The following is a 23,510-nucleotide window of genomic DNA, read 5'->3' on the forward strand; positions in this document are numbered from 1 at the left end:
TCAGTTTTTCACCCTTCTGGCTTGTCCCCATTGGTATGCACTGCCATTTCAATCTGCTTTTACATCATTAAATAGAAAATAATAGAGTCTGTATTTTTTATTTTTCCAAAATTAGTGCCACTCTTGTCCTTGGGCTGCATCTGATATTGCTACTTATCCACATTTACTTAACTTTTTTTTCCAGTTTTAACCTCATCTTAAAGAAATGCGTTAATGCTCATTATTTTTTTCATTCTGGGCATTAACCCTTCAACCTGACTATTAAATATGTGGGGAAAATAAGTATTTGATACACTGCCGATTTTGCAAGTTTTCTCACCTACAAAGAATGGAGAGGTCGGTCATTTTTATCGTAGGTCACTTCACCTGTGAGAGACAGAATCTAAAAATAAAAAAACAGAAAATCACATTGTATGATTTTTACATAATTAATTTGCATTTTATTGCAAGAAATAAGTATTTGATCACCTACAAGCAGCAAGACTTCTATCTCTCACTGACCTGTTAGTTTTCCTTTAAGAAGCGCTCCTACTCTGCACTCATTACCTGTATTACTTGCACCTGTTTAAACTCGTTACCTGTATAAAAGACACCTGTCCACACACTCAATCAATCACACTCCAACCTTTCCACCATGGCCAAGACCAAAGAGCTGTCTGAGGACACCAGGAACAAAACTGTAAACCTGCACAAGACTGGGATGGGTTACAGGACAATAGGCAAGCAGCTTGGTGAGAAGGCAACAACTGTTGGCACAATTATTAGAAAATGGAAGGAACTCAAGATGACTGTCAATCATCCTCAGTCTGGAGCTCCATGCAAGATCTCACCTCGTGGGATAACGATGATTCTGAGAAAGGTCACGAATCAGCCCAGAACTACATGGGAGGACGTGGTCAATGGCCTGAAGAAAGCTGGGACCACAGTCTCAAACATTACCGTTAGTAACACACTACACCGTCATGGACTAAAATCTGGCAAGGCACACAAGGTCCCCCTGCTCACGCCAGCACATGTCCAGGCTCGTTTGAAGTTCGCCAATGACCATCTGGTGTTTGGAGGTGAAGAAGGATAAGTACAACCCAAAGAATACCATCCCAACCGTGAAGCACGGTGGGGGAAACATGATACTTTGGGGGTGCTTTTCTGCAAAGGGGATAGGACAACTGCACCGCATTGAAGGGAGGATGGGATCATGTATAATGAGATTTTGGCCAACAACCTCCTTCTCTCACTAAAAACATTGCAGATGAGTTGTGGCTGGGTCTTCCAGCATGACAAAACCAGAAACACACAGCCAGGGAAACTAAAGAGTGGCTCTGTGAGAAGCATTTCAAGGCCATGGAGTGGCCTAGCCAGTCTCCTGAACCCAACAGAAAATCTTTGGAGGGAGCTGAAACTCAGTGTTGCCCAGCGACAGCTCCGAAATCTGAAAGATCTGGAGAAGATCTGTATGAGGGAGGGGGCCAAAATCCCTGCTGCAGTGTATGCAAACCTGGTCAAGAACTACAGGAAACGTAATTGCAAACAAAGGTTTCTGTACCAAATGTTAAGTTTTGTTTTTCTATTGTATCAAATACTTATTTCATGAAATAAAATGCAAATTAATTATGTAAAAATCATACAGTGTGATTTTCTGGATTTTTCTTTAAGATTCTGTCTCTCACAGGTGAAGTGTAGTTTGTGCCTGCTCGCTGTGTAACAGGTTTCAGAAGGGTCTTATTGGGCAGAGCCTCATAAATTGTGGAGGTTTATAAATACACACGGGCGGTCGCACATCCCGCACCTGTCTACAGACGGCTGCACAGACAGCTGCTGGTCTCCTCTGAGGAACGAGGGAGTGGACTGGGCTCATATTCCTCATTCATACTAGTAATGAACACTTGAAGCTGACATGGCTGGCTGTATATTATAATGAATGGTAATCAGCACTGGTGGTTTAAAACGTAAAAGGGATTTTTCCAGAAAATATGTTTATGAATGATAGTGCAATGGATGATGATAAGAAGGGAAGAAGTCCAGAATTTCAATTAATCAGTAGAGTCCTTGACCTGCGGCACCAGGCACAGCTTGGAGGACTGTTCAAAGTAGAGATGAGGCAAAATTGGAAAGTTCATGCAGATTTTCCCTGGGAAATTCATTCGCGAAGAAGTCATTCTTCACACATTTATTGACACATTATTATGATCTTTGGTCTTTCCAGACCCCTGAGCATAATAAACATAATATGTTAGAAATAAAAAGAATCCATATACTCACCTTTCTGGTCACCTCTCCACTCCTCATGGCTTCCTGTCCAGTCCTCGTCACATCTTCTGATGCTTTCTGATCCTTGCTGAATTCACCCGCCAGTAACAGTGAGCAGGGACTTCCGGATCTAATGAGGCCTTGGAGAGTTTTGCACAAGTGCTCGGAAGGTCCCAACATCATGATGTCACAACGAACTTGTGCAGAACTGCCCTGGGCTTCATGAGAACCAGAAGTCCCAGCTTAGTGTGATAAGCCTGGGGATTTCACCATGAGTGGTTGCAATCTGAAGATGCAACAAGGACTCAATGGGTGAGGGTGAGGAGTGGAGAGTAAAGAATAAAGAATTTTTGTTGAATTTTTGACTCCATTTTTCTGAATCCATGCAAAAGTGAATCACAAAGAAATCTGCGTTTTGCCAGATATGGATTTTTGGAATTTTAAAGTAGAAATTAATTCCAAACAAATTTATTCTCTAATCTCTAGTTCTGGTACATCATTCTGAAGATCAGTAGGGTCTCGAGGAGCCAAACCGTAAATATAGGATCTCAAGTATTTATTCATAAGACGTATGGAGGCCCACAGCTACTAATAATGCGAGTGACAGAAACTTATAATCGGGGTCCGGACAATTCTAGATCTACCCTTATTTTAGGTCCCCGATACCTTAAGCTTCCGAAAAAGACGGTTTAGAAAGATCAGTGAAAAATAGCTTCTTTCCTACTGTCAGCATCGACAGGACCAAAGTTATTCTTATCGATAGCTGAACCGATCATGCGGACAACTACGTTGCCTTCATTTGAGCAAAAAGTGAAAGTCTCAAAACTTAGAAACTTCAGAAGCAATTGAAGCGTGAAAACCAAATTCACAGTAAAGTCCTCCGATACCTTCCTGCATGTTCACACCTGTTCTGCTCTGATGTGAGTGGGAAGCTATGCACATACAGAATGAGCCACAGGCAAATATGAAAGCCCCACAAATGACCCCCTCCCACGATCCCGCGCATTTACAACCCCTCCAGGCATTTACACAAGGCTGAGTCATGGCAGCAATGATTAATATATATACTTTAATAGAGGAACAGAAAATCTCTCTATATATAAATGTAATCAAGTGTTTTTCAATGATCCCAATCGTCCGGCGGTTGGAGATAAGTTCATAACAGTTTGTAAAACAGCGGCCTTCAAGGGGTGGGCTGTAAACACCAATTATATGTTTTTTACTTAGTTCGCTCATTCAGTAGCTTGAATTTTTCGTAAAATTCTGTCAGTGGTCATTGATGTTTCTTATATAGTCCATTTCATGAGACGAGTCACTTGCTCCTGATCTTTTGGCTTTGGATGTTTTGGAACACAATATGTAAGGTATTATGTCTTTAGGTTAGCTTACAATATACAATACATTCTTTTAAAAAGGCTCTGCCTGCAAGACTAACTTCTCTTTCACGTTTCTTATAAAGTCCATTTCATGAGACGAGTCACTTGCTCCTGATCTTTTGGCTTTGGATGTTTTGGAACACAATATGTAAGGTATTACATCTCTAACTTAGCCTACAATGTAACAAATCATTTTTTCAAAAAGGCTCTGCCTTGCAAGACTAACTTCTCGTTACGTGATAATCTCATCTGTTACAGTCACTTGCTCCAGATCTTTTGGCTTTGAATGTTTGGAACACAATATGTAAGGTATTATATCTTCAGGTTAGCTTACGATATACAATACATTATTTTAAAAAGGCTCTGCCCTGCAAGACTAACTTCTCTTTATGTGAAAATGTCTTACATTACACAAGTAACTTGCTCCTGATCTTTTGTCTTTGGATATTTTGGAATATATATATGTTCAATATTTCTTCCTAAGTTTGGCCTGCAATATACACACAATCTTTTACAAAGGCTTTGCCCAGCAACTCTAGCTTCTCTTTATGTGAAAATCTCTTCCATTACATAAGTCACTTGCTCCTGATCTTTTGGAATTGGCTGTTGTGGAACTCAGAATGTAAGGTATTACATCTTCAGTACCACACATTCATTACAGAAGCTCAGCCCTGCAAAATTCACTTTTATCTACGTGGAATTCTCTTCCACGATACAAGCCAATCACTCCAGATTTTTTGGTGCTGGACTTTCTGGGGGAAATTATGTTGGACATTATGTTACTTGGAAAATGTCTCTAGTTTAGCGTATAAAGTATAATAAAATTCTATGTATTCACCTTTCATTTCCGGAAGTTAGGCTCATAACAGCTACTGATCTTTTGAATCCCAATATGGAAAAGACAACATATTGTGTCACATTTATAAAGAGTCTTTGATTTGATATATAACACTAGTTATATAATTGCATGTCAATGTCCTTTTTTACAAGTTCTTTTGATGGCACAGGCACTAGCTTCAGATCATTTGGTGCACAATATGTAAAATATTACTATACTATGTCACTTCTATTAAGAATCTATAGCTTGGTACAATATTTGTTTTCTTAAAATAAGATTAGTTACAGAAAACCATCGACTCTTTAGGGGAAGATCTTTCCTATGACTCAAGTCACTTGCTTCTGATCTTTTGCTTCAGAAAACTTTTTGAAAGGTATTAGGCAAAACTTGAAAGAAGGCTTTACTTTAACACAAAATTTCCAATAAAATTCCTTTATCCTGCGAGACCAACTTTCCTTTTCGGAAGACTCTGTCATGACATGGGGCACTATCTACTGATCTTTTTGAAAACAGTGTGTAAAAGACCAATATAATATGCCAAATGATAGGCTCCTTTTTTGTTTGTCATATAATTTACTATATATATAATATATATATACATATATATTTGTTTTAAGGACGATGTGTCACATTTACTTTTTATTGATATATTTCCCATAACAAAGGGCACTAGCTACTGATCTTTAGTAGTAATTTTGTGAAAAATCAACCTAACATGTCAAACCATTAAAATAGGTTGTAAAGTAAAGGACGGCGTCTTGTAGTAGTATTTCTCCCATAACTTTGGGGCACTAGCTCCTGACTTTTTTAGCTCATAAATTTTTTTTACTCGATATGCCTATGAAATGACTCCTATAAGAATTTCCCATAGTTTAGTGGTGGACTAGACCATCAATCCTACTAGCCTTCAGCCCTAGTAGTAACAAGAAACTAGAATTCTATAGTAAGAGAAGTTGATTTTTCATAGTAAATTCACTGATTATTCGATACTTCCAATAGTCCAGCATGTAAGTGCAAAAAAACAGATTCTGGTCTGGAATCATTGTGTACTTCAAAAATGTCATCACAATATATAGGACAAACAGTCTCTGGCTTAGAAGTAGATAGCATGGTTGTTTTCTAGAAGTGTCTGTCATTCCATTAATCCAGAATATTTTATAATCCAGCATAATCCAAAATTTCGTAATCTATTTCCACCTTTCTCCAGACATCTGAAGTTTCTTGGTCACCTTCCTACTGTCACTTCAGACATGTCACTCCACAGATCCCGCAGTTTTATAGGATTACGGGCACAATCCAGTCCTGTGGAGCTTTCTCCTTTACACATCCCCCATGGACATCTCGCTCTGTCACTTGCTTTGTCTCTTTGTATCTGGCGATGATCCTGACACCTAGCAATTGGTGAACGTCTCTGGGCTCTCAGGTCTTGGAGGGATGGAAACCGGCTGTATGCTTTTCGTTCTAAACAAGTCAGAAATGTAGAAGGCCTGGAAAGATCGAGAAAATGTAAGAAAGTTATCACATTGTTACACCACAGATTAAAGGAGCACAATTATAGAAGTATGACCTGAAGGGGCGGAGCATGACTCTTATCTTTGGTGTCCATGTGTCATGCTCCTCCCACTCGGCACCAGGCATAATAATGCATAAGTTTCACTATGAAGGGCTCCTTTCATTAGGCATCAAAAAACATAAAAAAAAATATCTATCTATATAATTGTCTTATCCCGTCTGTCTTTCTGTCTGTCTGTCTGTCTGTCCTGGAAATCCTGGGTCGCTGATTGGTCCGGCCGCGGCCAATCAGCGATGCGGCATTTCAGAAAAACATGGCGGCCATTAGCGGCTCATGTGTGGCACGGAGGTCAGCAGCGATGCAGCCGGGAGATGCAACCGGCTGCTCGCAGCATAAGTCCCCCGACCCCAGGCGCCGCTGACCTACATGCGGCTATCGTCGGAAGATCAGCGGCTACGGCCGCTTATCTCCCGAGGACAAGTGTGACGCCCCTCCCCTCCTCTCCCCTCCTTTCCCCTCCTCTCCTCTCCCCTCCCCTTTCCTCCAGTCCCTCCCCCCGCTCGATCAGGACCCCGGCACCCGGAGTCATACTTACCTCTCCCCTCCCCTCCTCTCCCCTCCCCTCTCCTCTCCTCCCGTCCCTCCCCCCGCTCGATCAGGACCCCGGCACCCGGCGTCATATTTACTCCTCCCCGTGCCTGCGCTCCTGTGTCTTCCGCTGATGCTCTGTGACGTCTCAGGTCAGAGGGCGCGGTGACGTCTTTACACCGCGCTCTCTCCTGACCAGTCACAGCGCACAGCGTGAACATGCCAACTACGCTGGAGTCCAGAGAAGCAGTGAGGTGAGTATTGGATTTTTTTTTTTGCATGGGGCCATAGGGGACCTGCATGGGGCTCTATGGGGGGATGGGACATCCTGCATGGGGTATTATATAGGGGGGATGTGACAGCCTGCATGTGCATGGGGCATTATATGGGGGGAGAGGTGACATCTTGCATGGGCCATTATATGGGGGGAGAGGTGACATCCTACATGGGGCATTATATGGGGGAGAGGTGACATCCTGCATGGGGTATTATATAGGGGGGATGTGACATCCTGCATGGGGCACTATAGTGGGATGTGACTTCCTGCATGGGGTATTATATACGGGGGATGTGACATCCTGCATGGGGTATTATATACGGGGGATGTGACATCCTGCATAGGGCATTATAAAGGAGGGTCGGGAGACATATGCTGGAATACCCGATGCGTTAGAATCGGGCCACCATCTAGTATATATATATACTGCCCTGTATGATCTAGTTGTGGTGCGGGAGCGGAGGCCAGGGCCGGTCAGCGACTGTCCTTTGTGTAAAGTGAAGCAGGATATCCAGATGTTTCCTGCCCTGTCCGCTCCCCTCCCCCTCCTCACATTGCCAGCGGCCCGCAGCACGGACCACAGACATAGGGATATCACCTATTCTTCATTTATACAAGACTTCCGATTCCCACTCTCCCAAAAATACTCAACACAAAGGGCCGGGCGGAGGGCAGTGTATATATAACTGAGCTTATGTCTGACCGGGGCGAAAGTTATATCTGTTCTGTATGTTGTTATTTCATTATGTGTTTACTATCATCTGTCTGTTATCTATAGAATATCTGTCTTCTTTATCTATTTATCTATCTCATATTCAATCTATCGACATATCTATTATCAGTCTCATATTCTATCTCATATTTATCTATCGACATATCTATTATCAAGATCATATTATATCTCTTATTTATCTATTATATATCTAACGTATCTGTCTATCTATGTATCTATCTATCTATCTATCTTTATACATCTATCATCTATCCATTATCTATATATTACAGTATCTATCTATCATCTATTGGGAGAAGCTTACTGGTAAAATACTGGAGGGGAGATTTGTGTCACTCAGGATGTTAGCCTCAGTGATATGAACCTGGAAAAATGCTCCAGCACACTAAGTGCTGAGAGGGGTTAATCGGCCATATTGAGGGCTGGGTTTTTGTAAACAGCTGAAGAGTAGGTGGGAGGCTGTTCAACATATCTCCACCCCAGGGTGTGGTTCAGAAGGTAAATCTGTAGTCTTTGGACTCATTCAGTGTTCAGTGTTTCTGGAGATGAGATCTCCAGAGCTGTGCTGGTGTTAAAGAGAACTGAACCTCGTTTTTGTTCCCCTGAGTAGACGGATCCCCGCAGCCTCACTGACTGTACTGTATGCTCCTTTGTTTTTCCCATTATACCAGAAGGGTGTGTTTCCTTACATAATTTTGGACTAGTTTATGCAGTATGGTTTTAATATACCAGTTGAAAACTTAAACGGAAAGTGTTCCTGTGACTACCTCTTTAAGCAGCTGAGTGAGTCGATCTACCACATTATCTATATATTACAGTATATATCTATGTATTATCTATCTTATATCTATCTATATATGTACATATCTATTACCTATCATCTATCTATTATCTATCTCATAGCTATCTATTATTTATCTATCCATCCATCCATCTATCCATTATCTATATGTTATCTATCTATCTATCTATCTATCCATCTATTATCTATCTATCCATCTATCTATCTGTGACAACACAGCTTTTCTTCTTAACTATGCCACACATACTTTCTCATGGGCAAGAGCAGTAAACCTTTATTTTTATGTTGACTTTTTTTAACCTGTGTTCTTCTTTGGTTGATTAACACAGGCTATTGTTTGAATAATCCTGAATGTTGACAATTGAGTTAAGATGTACTGCAACTCATTGTCTGCAAATCTTGCAAGATAGGGTAATGAAGCAATACTGTTTGATAATATGCTGATTACGTATTGCAGCATGTCAGCTTAGGGGACTTCGGCCCCAGCTGGAGGAATACAGATCGGCTCCATTGAACATTAGAGAGACCATGGATACATTTGGGGAGACCAGGGTGGGATGTTGAGGTCGCCTGATCCCCATGGATATGCTGTTTGGAGTTGCCAGTTGGGACCACCGGTCACCTGGAACCCATGGAGACATTCTGAGAAGCCAGATTGGGACCCTCCAGTCATCTGGCGTCATGGAAACTATCGGAGAGGCCAGGGTGGGACCCTCGGGTCTCCTGGCCTTGTACCTTGGTGGACTGCTAGCTTCCTACGCTTGCCGCTACCTTCTCTCTGTGGGGGCTCACCAGAAGAGGGGGGCCACTGATTGAGGTAGTTGGCCCTGGAAGTCCCAAAGACGCAACTGTTCTATCCCAGGCGGGCGGAGAAGAAAGGGTGAGACTGTGTGATGTTGTACCATCTTGGGTATTTGCTGGGAATGTTCTGTGTGTTTATTGTCCGCTTTATGGTTCAATAAAGTATTTCCACGCTGTATTACCCTCACCCTGTGTTGTCTGAGTAGCGTTACGTTCACACTATCTATCCATATTTCTATCTCATATCTATTTATTAACTATCTATTATCTATCTATCTATTATATATATATTATCTATCTATCTATTATATATATATTATCTATCTATCTATTATATATATATTATCTATCTATCTATTATGTATATATTATCTATTTATCCATCTACAGTATCTATTATATATCTATTTATAATATATTTATTCATCTATTATCTATCTATCTATCTCAAATCTACCGATTATCTATCTATATCTATTATCTATATCTATTATCTATCTCATATATATCTATCATCTATCTATCTATTATCTATCTATTATCTATCTATTATCTATCTATCTATATGTCTCATATACATCTATCTATCTATTTATTATCTATCTATCTATCATCTATTATCTATCTATCTATTATCTATCTATCTATCTATTATCTATCATCTATCTATCTATCTATCATATATCGATTTATTATATATCTATCTATCCATCTATCTATCATATATCATCTATCTAGTATATATCTATTATCTATCTATTATCTATCTATTATCTATTATCTATCTATCTATTATCTATCATCTATTATCTATCTATCTATTATCTATCTATCTATCTATCATCTATCTATCTATCTATCATCTATTATCTATCTATCTATTATCTATCTATCTATTATCTATCTATCATCTATCTATCTATCTATCTATCTATCATCTATCTATTATCTATCATCTATCTATCTATTATCTATCTATCATCTATCTATTATCTATCTATCTATCTATTATCTATCTATCATCTATCTATTATCTATCTATCTATTATCTATCTATCATCTATCTATTATATATCTATCTATCTATTATCTATCTATCTATCTATCATCTATCTATCTATCTATTATCTATCTATCATCTATCTATCATCTATCTATCATCTATCTATCTCATATATATCTATCTATCTAGTGGCTAGCACTGTAGCCTTGCAGCTCTGGGGTCCTGGGTTCACATCCCACCAAGGACAACATCTGCAAGGAGTTAGTATGCGCTCCCCGTGTTTGGGTGGGCTTCCTGCGGGTTCCCCAGTTTCCTCCCTCGCTCTATAGACATACTGACAGGGGATGTAGATTGTGAGTTGGGATGACAATCGCTGGGCGCTGCGGAATATGATGAAGCTATGTATAATAATAAATAATCTACTTATCTATCTCATATGTACAGTATATGACTATCATCTACGTATCTCTCTCATATGCATATGACTATCATCTATGTGTCTCCATCATTATGTTCTCCACATGAATACATTTGCTTAATGAAACTACTATTGCAAAACTCCTAGAGAAGTGAAAAACATTCTTAACCCTTCCCTGCCCTGGGCGCAGTTCTGGTTTGGCCTTGGTCTGAGTAATTTGACTCTGGCTGGGAGCAATGTGCTGCAGTCACAGGCAGGACTGTATGTGCAGACAGGCCCTGGGTCTCGTGGTCAGCTGGCAGCAGACTGGCATTGTGCTGACCTTGTCGGAGGAGGGAGGCTGCGGGGCGGCAGTCATCAGGCCAATCAGATCTCTCTAAATTAGGAAAACCCCTCACTCCTAACAGCCGCTAACTTAACTATTGGTCTGGTCATTGATCACACTGTTAATTAATCATTGTGTACTTACCACCCAGTAAGCGACCAGCGCCCCCTGTAAGAACCCAACAGCTACATCAGACGGGTGGTGTCTGTAGTCCGATATCCGAGTGAATCCTGTATAGAAGGCCACAAGGATCAAGACGAACTGAACGAGAGGACGCAGGAGCCGGGCCCCCCGCCAAGTGAACCGCACCTGCAGGTAAAACTGGGGAGACATAAAGAGGGAGTCAGGGGCTATCTACTATCCAAAACCCATATTCACATACTAGTAAAGAGTGGAGAGCGGTTACAAAGACAGTCTCTGACTCCGGAGGACCCAACTCTCCATGTCTTCCATACAATACATTGATTTCAATGAGAACTATGTAATGCTTCATTTCACCAGTGGGGGCACTGCAGAGAAAATGAACACTTATTGCCGGATTACGGCCGATCGCTGAGGATCCCAGCAGGGGAACACTGTGCCAACTCTATATTTTTTTCAAAGATTAACAAATAGGGATTGTCCAAGGTAGACAACCTCCTTGAAAGTCATCCAGGGGTTAGCTGGCGACTAGAGATGAGCCAACAGATGTAAAGCAAATCGAATTTACTTTGAATTTCACATTTATTTGTGATCGTTCTACTTGTTTTAGGGCCAGGAAGGGGTAAAAATATATATTCTCATCTTGCCCTGACGATCGACCGTCCCGCCACGCTGCTCTCTGCCATGTCCTCTGCGATACTAGCACCCTTGGGTCTGGTCTTCCATCTTCATACTTCTCTTAGGCCTCATTCACACATCAGTATTTTTGCATCAGTGTTTTTATGCCAAAGCTAGGAGGTGAAAGTTACAGAGAAAAACTATAGATGAAAGATTGACACCTGGTCTGTTTTTTGGAGTCACTTTGGTTTTGGCATAGAAATACTGATGAAATACTGATTCAAAAATACTGATGTGTGAATGAGACCTTAGACGGTGATCACTAGGCTTTTCACATAATGTCATGATCTCTCAGAAAGATGCAAATCATGACGTCAATTGAGGCCTAGTCCCCAAACGAAGCCTAGTCATTAAGTGAGGCCTAGTCATTAAGTGAGGTCTAGTCATTACGTGAGTCCTAGTCATCAAGTGAGGCCTAGTCATCAAGTGAGGCCAAGTCATCAAGTGAGGCCGAGTCATTAAGTGAGGCCTAGTCATTAAGTGAGGCCTAGTCATTACGTGAGGCTGAGTCATTAAGTGAGGCCTAGTCATTAAGTGAGGCCTAGTCATTGAGGCCTAGTCATTAAGTGAGGCCGAGTCATTATGACATGGGTCATTGACTAGGCGTCACACGATGCTATGTCCTGCATCACTCCATGTTGCCTAGTTATTGATCCATGATCTAGTGAACGCAGCAAGAGCCAAAGAGCACCATGAAGATAGAAGGCCGGAACAGAGAGCTGCGAAGAGGTCAAGGTGGGGAGCTGCATGGAGGAACAGGTGAGGCCAACGTTATGACAGCGCATGATACCTAAGGAGAGCTGGAGCAGTGGTGGCCAGAGGGAGCTAGCTATGTGGAAGGACTGGTGAGGGTGATATCATGATGGCGTGTGGGGCCTTGTGAGTTCTAGAAGAACTATGTAAAGAAAGAAGACCAGACGGTAGGGAGCTAGCTCTGCAGAGGATTGGGTGGGAAGCTGCATGGAAAGACAGATGAGGGCGATATCATGACACATGAGACCTAGTGATCACCAGAGAACATTATGAAGACAGAAGACTGGGCCATATAGAGCTAGCTGCACAGGTCAAGTTGGAGAGTTGCACATAGGAATAAATGACAGTGATGTTACTGCAATATGTGAGACCTAGTGAGCACCCAGGGGCCATCAAAGAACACCGTGAAGACAGGAGACTGGACCAGAGTGAGCTAGCTGAGGGTATGATCAGATGGGGAGCTTTGTGGAGGAACAGGTGAAGACAAAATCATGATGATCCATGGGGTATAGTGAGCATTGAATCTGTCAAAGATCACCTTGAAGACTGAAGACTGGACCAAAGTGAGCTAGCTGCTCAGAGAAGCTGGTGACAGCCTGGGAGGCCTTATGAGCACTGGAAGTTGTATAGAACACGGTAAGAAAGAAAACTGGACCAGAGGAAGCTAGCTGCGAGGAGGATAAGGGAGGCTGCTGTATGGAACGCAGGTGAGGGCAACATCATGACAGCCTGTGGGGCCTCGTGAGAACTGAAGTTGGCCAAGAACACTGGGAAGAAAGAAGACTGTACAAGAGAGAGCTAGCTGTGCAGAGGACTAGTGAACTTGTAAGATCTAGTGATCACCAGAGCCGCCGAAGAACACTATGAAGAAGGAAGACCCGTCCAGAGAGAGCTAGCTGTGCAGAGGACTGGTGAACTTGTAAGATCTAGTGATCACCAGAGCCGCCAAAGAACACTATGAAGAAGGAAGACCGGTCCAGAGAGAGCTAGCTGTGCAGAGGACTAGTGAACTTGTAAGATCTAGTGATCAGCAGAGCCGCCGAAGAACACTATGAAGAAGGAAGACCGGTCCAGAGAGAGCTAGCTGTGCAGAGGACTGGTGAACTTGTAAGATCTAGTGATCACCAGAGCCGCCGAAGAACACTATGGAGATGGAGGACCGGACCAGAGAGAGCTAGCTGTGCAGAGGACTGGACGGGAAGCTGCACGGAAGGACAGGTGGGGGTGACATCATCATGACGTGTGATGTCTAGGGATCACCAGAGCTGCCGAAGAACACTATGAAGATGGAAGACCGGACCAGAGAGAGCTAGCTGTGCCGAGGATTGGAAGGGAAGCTGCACGGAAGGACAGGTGAGGGTGACATCATCATGACGTGTGATGTCTAGGGATCACCAGAGCTGACGATCACAATTACGGTGACGGCAGTCTGGACCAGAGGGAGGTAGCTGTGTGCAGAGGATTGGTGTGGGCCAGGGCAAAGTAAATAAATATATACAGTACAGACCAAAAGTTTGGACACATCTTCTCATTTAAAGATTTTTCCGTATTTTCATGACTATGAAAATTGTACATTCACTCTGAAGGCATCAAAACTATGAATTACCACATGTGGAATTATATACTTAACAAAAAAGTGTGAAACAACTGAAAATATGTCTTATATTCTAGGTTCTTCAAAGTAGCCACCTTTTGCTTTGATGGCTGCTTTGCACACTCTTGGCATTCTCTTGATGAGCCTCAAGAGGTAGTCACCGGAAATGGTTTTCACTTCACAGGTGTGCCCTGTCAGGTTTAATAAGTGGGATTTCTTGCCTTATAAATGGGGTTGGGACCTTCAGTTGTGTTGTGCAGAAGTCAGGTGGATACACAGCTGATAGTCCTACTGAATAGACTGTTAGAATTTGTATTATGGCAAGAAAAAAGCAGCTAAGTACTATTCTCCGGGGTCTGTAGAGGAATCAGAACACAGTAACACACATTTGATTTACTTCATATAAATCTGATGCTTCTTGAATATCTTGGCCAAATTGGAGCGAAAATGCCGATTTCTCATTTCAGCAGATTCGCTCATCCCTGCTGGTGACCTCTATATAGTATAATCAGTATATATAGTATATACAGCGCTGATGATGTCAGCGCGACTCATATATATTATAGGCCACATGTACAGAACACGTGTCATCATGGAGACCATCTGTTGCACAATCTGCCTGAATCACTGTCACCAGTTGGTCACTCGCTGACTAGTCACCGGCCCCTATGTCATGTATCATACATCTTACACTGCAATATATATTGCTGAGTCAGGTCACACGCCGCCTATCAAGATCCTGAGAAGGAAGGCACATTTTTCATTTTTGTTTTAATTTTTTTTAATTATTTGTGTATTGGAGACGTCCAGTCTACATCGGGGAAGCGTCACACCATCGCTTACTGGGAATTAGCAGAATGTGATTCCGAGGAGACGACATGGAGTCTGAGAACGTGGGCGCCATAAGGTCCCTGAGACCATAAACCCTACACACAGACAGATAGATGATAGATAGATACAGTAGATAGATGATAGATAGATAGATGATAGATAGATGATAGATAGATAGATAATAGATAGATGATAGATAATAGATAGATAGATAGATAGATAGATAGATAGATAGATGATAGATAGATAGATGATAGATAGATGGATAGATACAGTAGATAGATGATAGATAGATGATAGATAGATACAGTAGATAGATGATAGATAGATAGATAGATAGATGATAGATAGATAGATAGATAGATAGATGATAGATAGATAGATAATAGATAGATGATAGATAGATAGATAGATAGATAGATAGATAGATAGATGATAGATAGATAGATAGATGATAGATAGATAATAGATAGATGATAGATAATAGATAGATGATAGATAGATAGATGATAGATAGATAGATGGATAGATACAGTAGATAGATGATAGATAGATGATAGATAGATGATAGATAGATAGATAGATAGATGATAAACAGATGGATAGATACAGTAGATAGATGATAGATAGATGATAGACAGATGATAGATGATAGATAGATGATAGATAGATAGATAGATAGATAGATAGATGATAGCTAGATGATACATAGATAGATAGATAGATAGATATATGATAGATGATAGATAGATGATATATAGATGATAGATAGATGATAGATAGATATATAGCTAGATAGATGATAGATAGATAGATGATAGATAGATATATAGCTAGATAGATGATAGATAGATAGATGATAGATAGATAGATAATAGATAGATAGATAGATAGATAGATGATAGATACTGTAGATAGATGATAGCTAGATGACAGATAGATGATAGATAGATAATAGATAGATATAGATGATAGATAGATGATAGATGATAGATAGATACAGTAGATAGATAGATGATAGATAGATAGAGTAGATAGATATCTGTTCCATTTTTCCTATTTCTAGGAGAAGGAAAGAAAGAAAGAAAGAAAGAAAGAAAGAAAGAAAGAAAGAAAGAAAGAAAGAAAAAAAGAAAGAGAGAAAGAATGAGTAAGTCGTGGCATTCGGCTCTGCTACATCTGTACACCATATTCTCCCCAGTATCATATAAGCTGGACGAGTTTTCTTCCGCTGCCAGGACCAGTACGGATGATTGCTACTTCGAAATATAAACCCGCAAAACCACTGTCCTCATATAGACGAGGGCTGAGTAATGTCACCATCCGCTATATATCACGCTTCCTCCTTCATGTAACCACCATCCAAGCATAAAGGAGACTCAGCCCATAGGCTCTGCATATATACACCTGCTGTATACGGCATATACTCACCGAGAGGTATAACATGGAGTACATCGCAAAGGACGCGTGACCGGAATAGAACGATTTCCTGAAATACAAGATATAAGGACTGTTAATAATCGCAGATGTACAAAACAAAGCGTGTCTGACAGAGAGCAATCATTATAGTGAGAGGTGATCAGGATGAACGTCTAACTGCACTTTATCTAGATAGATAGATAATACATCATAGATAATAGATATATACTAGATAGATAATAGATAGATACTAGATAGATAATAGATAATAGATAATATATAGGTGATAGATAGATGATAGATAATAGATAGATGATAGATAGATAATAGATAGATAATAGATAGATAATAGATAGATGATAGATAGATAGATGATAGATAGATAGATAGATAGATAATACATTATAGATAATAGATATATACTAGATAGATAATAGATAGATACTAGATAGATAATAGATAATAGATAATATATAGGTGATAGATAGATGATAGATAATAGATAGATGATAGATAATAGATAGATAGATAGATGATAGATAGATAATAGATAGATAATAGATAGATAATAGATAGATAGATAGATAGATAGATGATAGATAGATAGATAATAGATAGATAGATAGATGATAGATAGATAATAGATAGATAATAGATAGATAATAGACGGATAGGTAGATTACACATCTGGTTTGGGTTTCCTGCCTCCTTCCATCCCATCTGATCAGGGCAGGACACATATTCATCATTACTTGAATTATGATACTTTCTTTCCTATTCCCTTCATACTCAGTCCATGGCTCGCATTCGCCATTACCAGATTTTATCTACTCAATTTAATAATGGAAACAATTACATGATGATGACAATTATTATTTTTATTATCATTACTTATATCATTATCGCTGTTGTTATTATTATTGTTATCATTATTACTATTATGTTTGTCGTTGTTATAATAATTTTAATAATAATAATAATAATTATTATTATTATTGCTATTATTATGATTTATTATTATTATTACTACTACTATTATAATTAAAGTTATAATTTTTATTAATATTATAGTTATTCCTCTTAACATTGCTATTATTATTATTATTATTATTATTATTATTATTAGACTTCAGGAAAGTAAATGATGCTATGTTGTAGGACAGCACAGGACGTTACTGTCACGGTTGCCACCTTGCTGGTCAGATTGAGGGGCTTTACCCCCGAGATCGGACCTCTTAACCCTCGGCTTTCTAGATCCCTCAGCCTCAGTGTGTTCCGGTTCCCAGGTCCTAATGTCCACAATAAGGACCAAACATAAAACCTGACTGTCTGTAGATTAATGTAACCAGAACCCTGGTTAACCCTTAGTGATCCAGAGGAGAAGGACCATCCCAACAGTGCGTGACTCGGTCAGGCCTAATGGCTGATGATAATGGTTTCCTTGTGTCCCGCACGTCTCGGCGGAGCGGCCATTGCCTCTCGTGATACATCTTTTGCCTAAGTAGAAGGTTTTTTTCCTGCAATACAATCAGTCACTATAACTTTTCTAGAATCCCCCTTTCCCCTTTTCTTAGGCTTCCTTCAATTTGTTGAACATCTTAAACAAAGACATGTTTGTCTTTAAGAACAGGATGATTATCACAGCGGCAATTACTGCATGTAATGAGCGCCATGCGGGAAGGTCAACAAGCCCACCAGACAATGGACTCCTTCAATCTAAAAAATGTGCAATAACTGGTCATAAACATTATTGATTATGTATACTTTATTTGCATGTTTAGATGAGTTATTAAAGTATTTTTACTGCTTTTACTGCGAAGAACCCTTGCATAGAAAAGACAGAATTAATTTACATTATAACAGAAATATCAAATGCTTCTGCTGCTACATATTATACACTCAGTAACATGTTTTTGTAGATGTCAAGGTCTGTTACCGTTCCATAAAATGAATTTACTACTTTTAGTGCCAAGAACACTTTCTATTGCTAGAAAAGAACCAATAACTAGATCCAATTCCGATTTGTTTAGGGGAGTAAATTGAAAATATCCATACAAAGATCTTAAATGTTAACATAATCTATATATTACAGCTTTTACTGTGAAGAACCCTTTCAGCTGTTATTAACAAACCCATTCCAAGGACAGCTTCCTTTTAGATAAAGTAATTTGCTGACATCTTTCTACAAATGCCCAGATGTTTTCCTTTTACAATAACCTATAATTACTGCTTTTAGTAAAAAGAACCCACTACCAGACCTATTTATCTTTAGAAGAGAACATTAATGCTATATGTGGTGCTAATATTATGTTTATACATGGGAAAAAAAAGTTCTGTAAAATGGTAATGATGAATCTCTACATCTTTTACATCTTTTAGTGTAAAGAATCCTTTCTAGAATTTAAAGAGAAACTATTGTACCACCGGAAAGGCTTGTTTTCAGCTAGTAAATCCATCTAATAGTATGACTCAATTTTTTTTTACTATAGGGGGAATTTTTTTTAGATACACCCTCTGAAATTCCCCCACCTTATTTCCCTTGAGGTCATTTTTTCACAGTGATAAACACTTTACTGCTTAAGAAAAGGGGAAGCTCTGGGCCTCTGAGCTTTCAGCAAAAAAATTTGGGTCTCACCTGGCCTCCGTCACGGCACTCAGGCTCCCCGTACATATGTAGTCCTCCACATACGTCCCTTTAGTACAGTTCAGGCCTTTCGGATTACACACAGAGAAGAAGTTCGGCCTCAGACGACCTGCGCTTAGTTTGGCTGCATTAGTCAGCGACTGACCGAGAGCAGAGCCAAATAGGAAGGGAAGCACCTGGCGGTAAATGCTGGACAGGTAGCCTGCCCTGGGACAGGAATCTGATCTGCGCTGGCTGCCGACCCGGTGACATTCTCCAAGTACAATCTGCGAGAGAGGAAAAACATCATGAGGGTCAATGCCGACAGCTGCTGCAAACAAGGGCCATGGACAGAAGAAGAAGAGCTGAGATTGTCAAGAAGATCCCTGGGGGCTCTAGATCTTGTACTTCATGATGTTTATGCATAATTTAAAGGGGAACTCCATGTTTAGTCAATCAATATGGACACCATCCCAGGTCTCCAAGACTTGTCACTAAGGGAACCTAGTGAAAGCATAGTAAAATCTACTTAGTAGTCCCATCCCACTATATAAAAAGGTAGAGGTGCCATTCAGGAATCTGAAAAAAGTATGTTACGAAAAGCATAATGAAGACTTTGTGGTCTGAGGACAATAGTGAGAACTTTATGGTATGAGAGCTATAGTGAGGACTTCATGGTATGAGGGCTATGGTGAGGACTTCATGGTATGAGGGCTAAGGTGAGGACTTCATGGTATGAGGACAATAGTGAGTTCTTCATGGTATGAGTACCATAGTGAGGTCTTTATGGTGTGAGAACTATAAAGAGCACTTCATCGTGTGAGGATTTTATCGTGTGAGAACAATAGTGAGAAATTTATGGTGTGAGGACAATAGTGAGCACTTCATTGTGTGAGGACTTTATGGTGTGAGGACTATAGTGAGGACTTTATGGTGTGAGGACAATAGTGAGGACTTCATGGTATGAGGGCTATGGTGAGGACTTCATGATATGAGGGCTATGGTGAGGACTTCATGGTATGAGGGCTATGGTGAAGACTTCATGGTCTGAGGACAATTGTGAGGACTTCATGGTATGAGGGCTATGGTGAGTACTTCATGGTATGAGGGCTATGATGAGGACTTCATGGTATGAGGACAATAGTGAGGACTTCATGGTATGAGGGCTATGGTGAGGACTTCATGGTATGGGGGCTATGGTGAGGACTTCATGGTATGAGGACAATAGTGAGGACTTCATGGTATGAGGGCTATGGTGAGGACTTCATGGTATGAGGGCTATGGTGAGGACTTCATGGTATGAGGACAATAGTGAGTTCTTCACGGTATGAGGGCTATGGTGAGGTCTTTATGGTGTGAGAACTATAAAGAGCACTTCATCGTGTGAGGATTTTATGGTGTGAGAACAATAGTGAGAACTTCATGGTGTGAGGACAATAGTGAGCACTTCATGGTGTGAGGAATTTATGGTGTGAGGACTTTATGGTGGGAGGACAATAGTGAGCACTTCATGATGTGAGGACTATAGAGAGCAATTCAAGTCATGAGGACCATAGTCAGGACTTTATGATGTGAGCACTATGGTGAGGACTTTATTGAATAAAACCTATAATGAGGACTTTATGGAGTAAGTACTATAGTGAGGACTTTATGGCATGAGGACTATGGTGAGGATTTCCTGGTATGAGGGCTACGGTGAAACCTTTATGGTGTGAGGACTATGGTGAGGACTTTATGGTGTGAGGACCATAGTGAGAATTTCATGGTGTGAGGGCTCTGGTGAGGACTTTATGGTGTGATGAATATGGTGAAGACTTCATAAGGATTATAGTGAGGACTTTATGGTGTAAGGCATTTTAGGTAATAAAGGTGTATATTCATTCCCTCTTACTCCCCTATTTATTTATTTGTAATTTAATAACCCTTCTTTATAATACCTGCTCAAATATAACTGAAGACACCCATATAGGATCAGACGTACCGTGGATACAGTGATGAGGATACCCACGCTGATCAACATGGTGTCGCTCACAGTTTCCTCCCGAGTAGATGGGAACTGTATGCCGTCATCGTCACAAAAAAACCCACGGTGGACGGGAGGAACCAAACCCAGCTCACAGATCAAGAAAGGGATGGAGACTGTAATAAGAAAGGCACAGTGTCAATTAATACTACCCTAATAAACCCAAGACAGACAGACAGGATCAGAACAACTCTGCAGACTGCATAACTTTATGACTTGTACACACCAGTATGTGCCAAGTCATGTAACCTTTTCTCCATTTGTCAGACTGCATAAATCTCATGGTTATTTGACGTTCACCGTTGGCTTCTATTCTTTATTCTGGGCCTGACGATTGTAAAACTCAAGAAGAGTCAAAGTCTCAGTGAGTTCTAAACTATAAAACCAAGATGTGAAATGCTGATGTTCCCCTCACACCTTTGTTTCTCTACATACAGATACTGCAGTGTGACATTTGTCCTTATGTGTTATCCATGAGATAGTTCTGCGGGGTCCAAATTATCGGGGAACTTGTGGTAAAACACGCCAGGCACTGTGAAGTAATTTGTGTTTGAGGTTAATGGTGACAACAGTGTCATCTCATCAGCAGCTACTTTGGTTACTTTGAAGTTCTAATTTTAGTCTACTTCTGTTCTGACGGAGGTGATTAATCGGTCAAATACCCCCCCCCCTACGCTGCAACATCCAAAATAGGACATCCTTACACCAACATATTATAGACTATATAAGTATAAGTGGGTGTCTATCTTCAGGAGGTAAAAAAACTTATAAAGAGGTGAAGGCATCAGCTGAGGCTCCATCTTCCTCCACCTCGGTGGAACCATCTCGAAGTTGTAGGACCAGCCAGCAAGTAATGCCAACCTTCTTCTCCTCCAAAGGATGAATGGGATGAACAAGTGTCATGCTCACCTCTTCTACGATGGGGTACAATTAATCATAACCAATAAAGAGGATACCCTTTCATTTTTAGAAACGAGTATCTACCAACTCTTTAATGGCCAAGTTTTGTCCTAATGGACAAACATGTGGTTGGCCGACTGGACATATATCCTCTCCATGGCCAAGGAGCTGCTTGAAAGATCTGATCAATGGTCAATCCCCAAGGAACGTTAGTTCACATATAAGGCGAAATGCAGATAAAAATTTAATAATAATAATAATAAAAAATACCAAACATATGAACTAGGAAGAGGTTTGAGAAATGATTTGATTGTGCTGCATCTGAAATGTATCCCAACTTATGTATGTATGTCTACTCGGCTACCTCATATGATAGGGTCAATGAAAATAATAAACAGAACAGAATAAAAACCTCCATAAAGTGCAAAAATATTAATAAAAAGGGATAAGAATTCAGGAAATACACTTAAAAGTCCAGATATTCAGATGCAGAAAATACAAGTTGAAGATCAAGAAAAGTGCAGGAAATGCAACTGAAAGTTCATGAAATAATAAAAAAGGTAGGAAATAAAAAGTATTGTTCAGAAATGCATTAAAATGTAATAAAAACACAGTTTAAAGTTTAGAAATTGAGGAAGAAGAACAGGAAATACAATTTAAAGTTTAGAAATTCAGAAACGTGCAGGAAATACATATTAAGGCTTAAAAAAAAATCATTAAAAAATGCAGGAAACACTATATAACGTTTAGAAATTCATAAAAAAATCTAAGAAATACAGTTTACAAATTCAAGAAAAATGCAGGAAATACAATTTAAAGTTTAAAAATGTAGGAAAATGTGAAGGAAATACTTATTAAGGCTTAGAAATTAATTTAAAAAAAAATGTAGATAATACAGTTTAAAGTTTAGAAATGCTGGAAAAAATTGCAAGAAATACAATCTAAAGTTCAGCGTTTCCGAAAAAAAAAAATTTAGGTCGTTTTTAGAGTTTAAAGTTAAGGAAATTCATAAAAATAAATTTCTAAATATTTCCTGCTCTACAAAAGACCTATGTATGGCACAATGATGGGCACATACTTACCCACACATAGGCACAGCAAATCCAGGAAGACCAGCGACCTTCTAGATCCTTTGCTGACTTTGGTTCTGGGTTCTCGGTGGACGCAGTGACCCCCAACTGTCACTTTGAGGACCCTGGGGTCTGGACACCAGTCCGGTGCTCCTCCAGGTGTCAGATGCATTGTGCCAGCTAGATAATAGATGAGTGACGGCCTTGGCCTCTTGTATGTATGTCCTCCTCTGATCAGAGAAGCTTCTGAGTTTGTCAGTAGAGAGCAGAGACAGTTAAGAGAGCGAGAGGAAGAGAAGGAGGAGCTGGGAGTGGTGTATGTGGGGGGGCGAGACAGACATTGGAAGGAAAGAGAGGAAGAGAGATAACTGTTTAGGAAAAGAGAATAATGTAGCTAAAATCTGAGCCCGGAGAGGTCCACACCCTACAAGCCACCTCTACGGGGCCCTGCAATCTACAAAGGTCCATATGTTCTTCAGATGGGATAGCTGTAGGGCGTGAAAAGTGTTGACAGGCGGGTATAAGAGTAGTGTTCACAGCTCTACTGCAGGTGAATG

At 40.2% G+C, this 23,510-nt stretch overlaps 1 protein-coding gene across 1 annotated transcript; it reads right to left on the reverse strand.

The window, feature by feature from the left end:
- Positions 1-3,341: 3,341 nt before the first annotated feature.
- LOC141167057 (phospholipid phosphatase 3-like) lies at positions 3,342-23,235 on the reverse strand. Its single transcript, XM_073654384.1, has 6 exons — positions 22,966-23,235; positions 20,942-21,099; positions 18,973-19,247; positions 16,350-16,407; positions 11,066-11,242; positions 3,342-5,948 (listed from the first exon to the last, which is right to left on the reverse strand). The coding sequence occupies exons 1-6, from the start codon at positions 23,123-23,125 to the stop codon at positions 5,853-5,855; spliced, it is 924 nt and encodes a 307-aa protein (XP_073510485.1). The 5' UTR covers positions 23,126-23,235; the 3' UTR covers positions 3,342-5,852.
- Between the last annotated feature and the right edge of the window lie 275 nt (positions 23,236-23,510).

The sequence above is a fragment of the Phyllobates terribilis genome, unplaced genomic scaffold (assembly GCF_046119375.1).
Source record: "Phyllobates terribilis strain yellow unplaced genomic scaffold, ASM4611937v1 Scaffold_11__3_contigs__length_659146591, whole genome shotgun sequence".
Lineage (NCBI taxonomy): Eukaryota > Metazoa > Chordata > Amphibia > Anura > Dendrobatidae > Phyllobates > Phyllobates terribilis.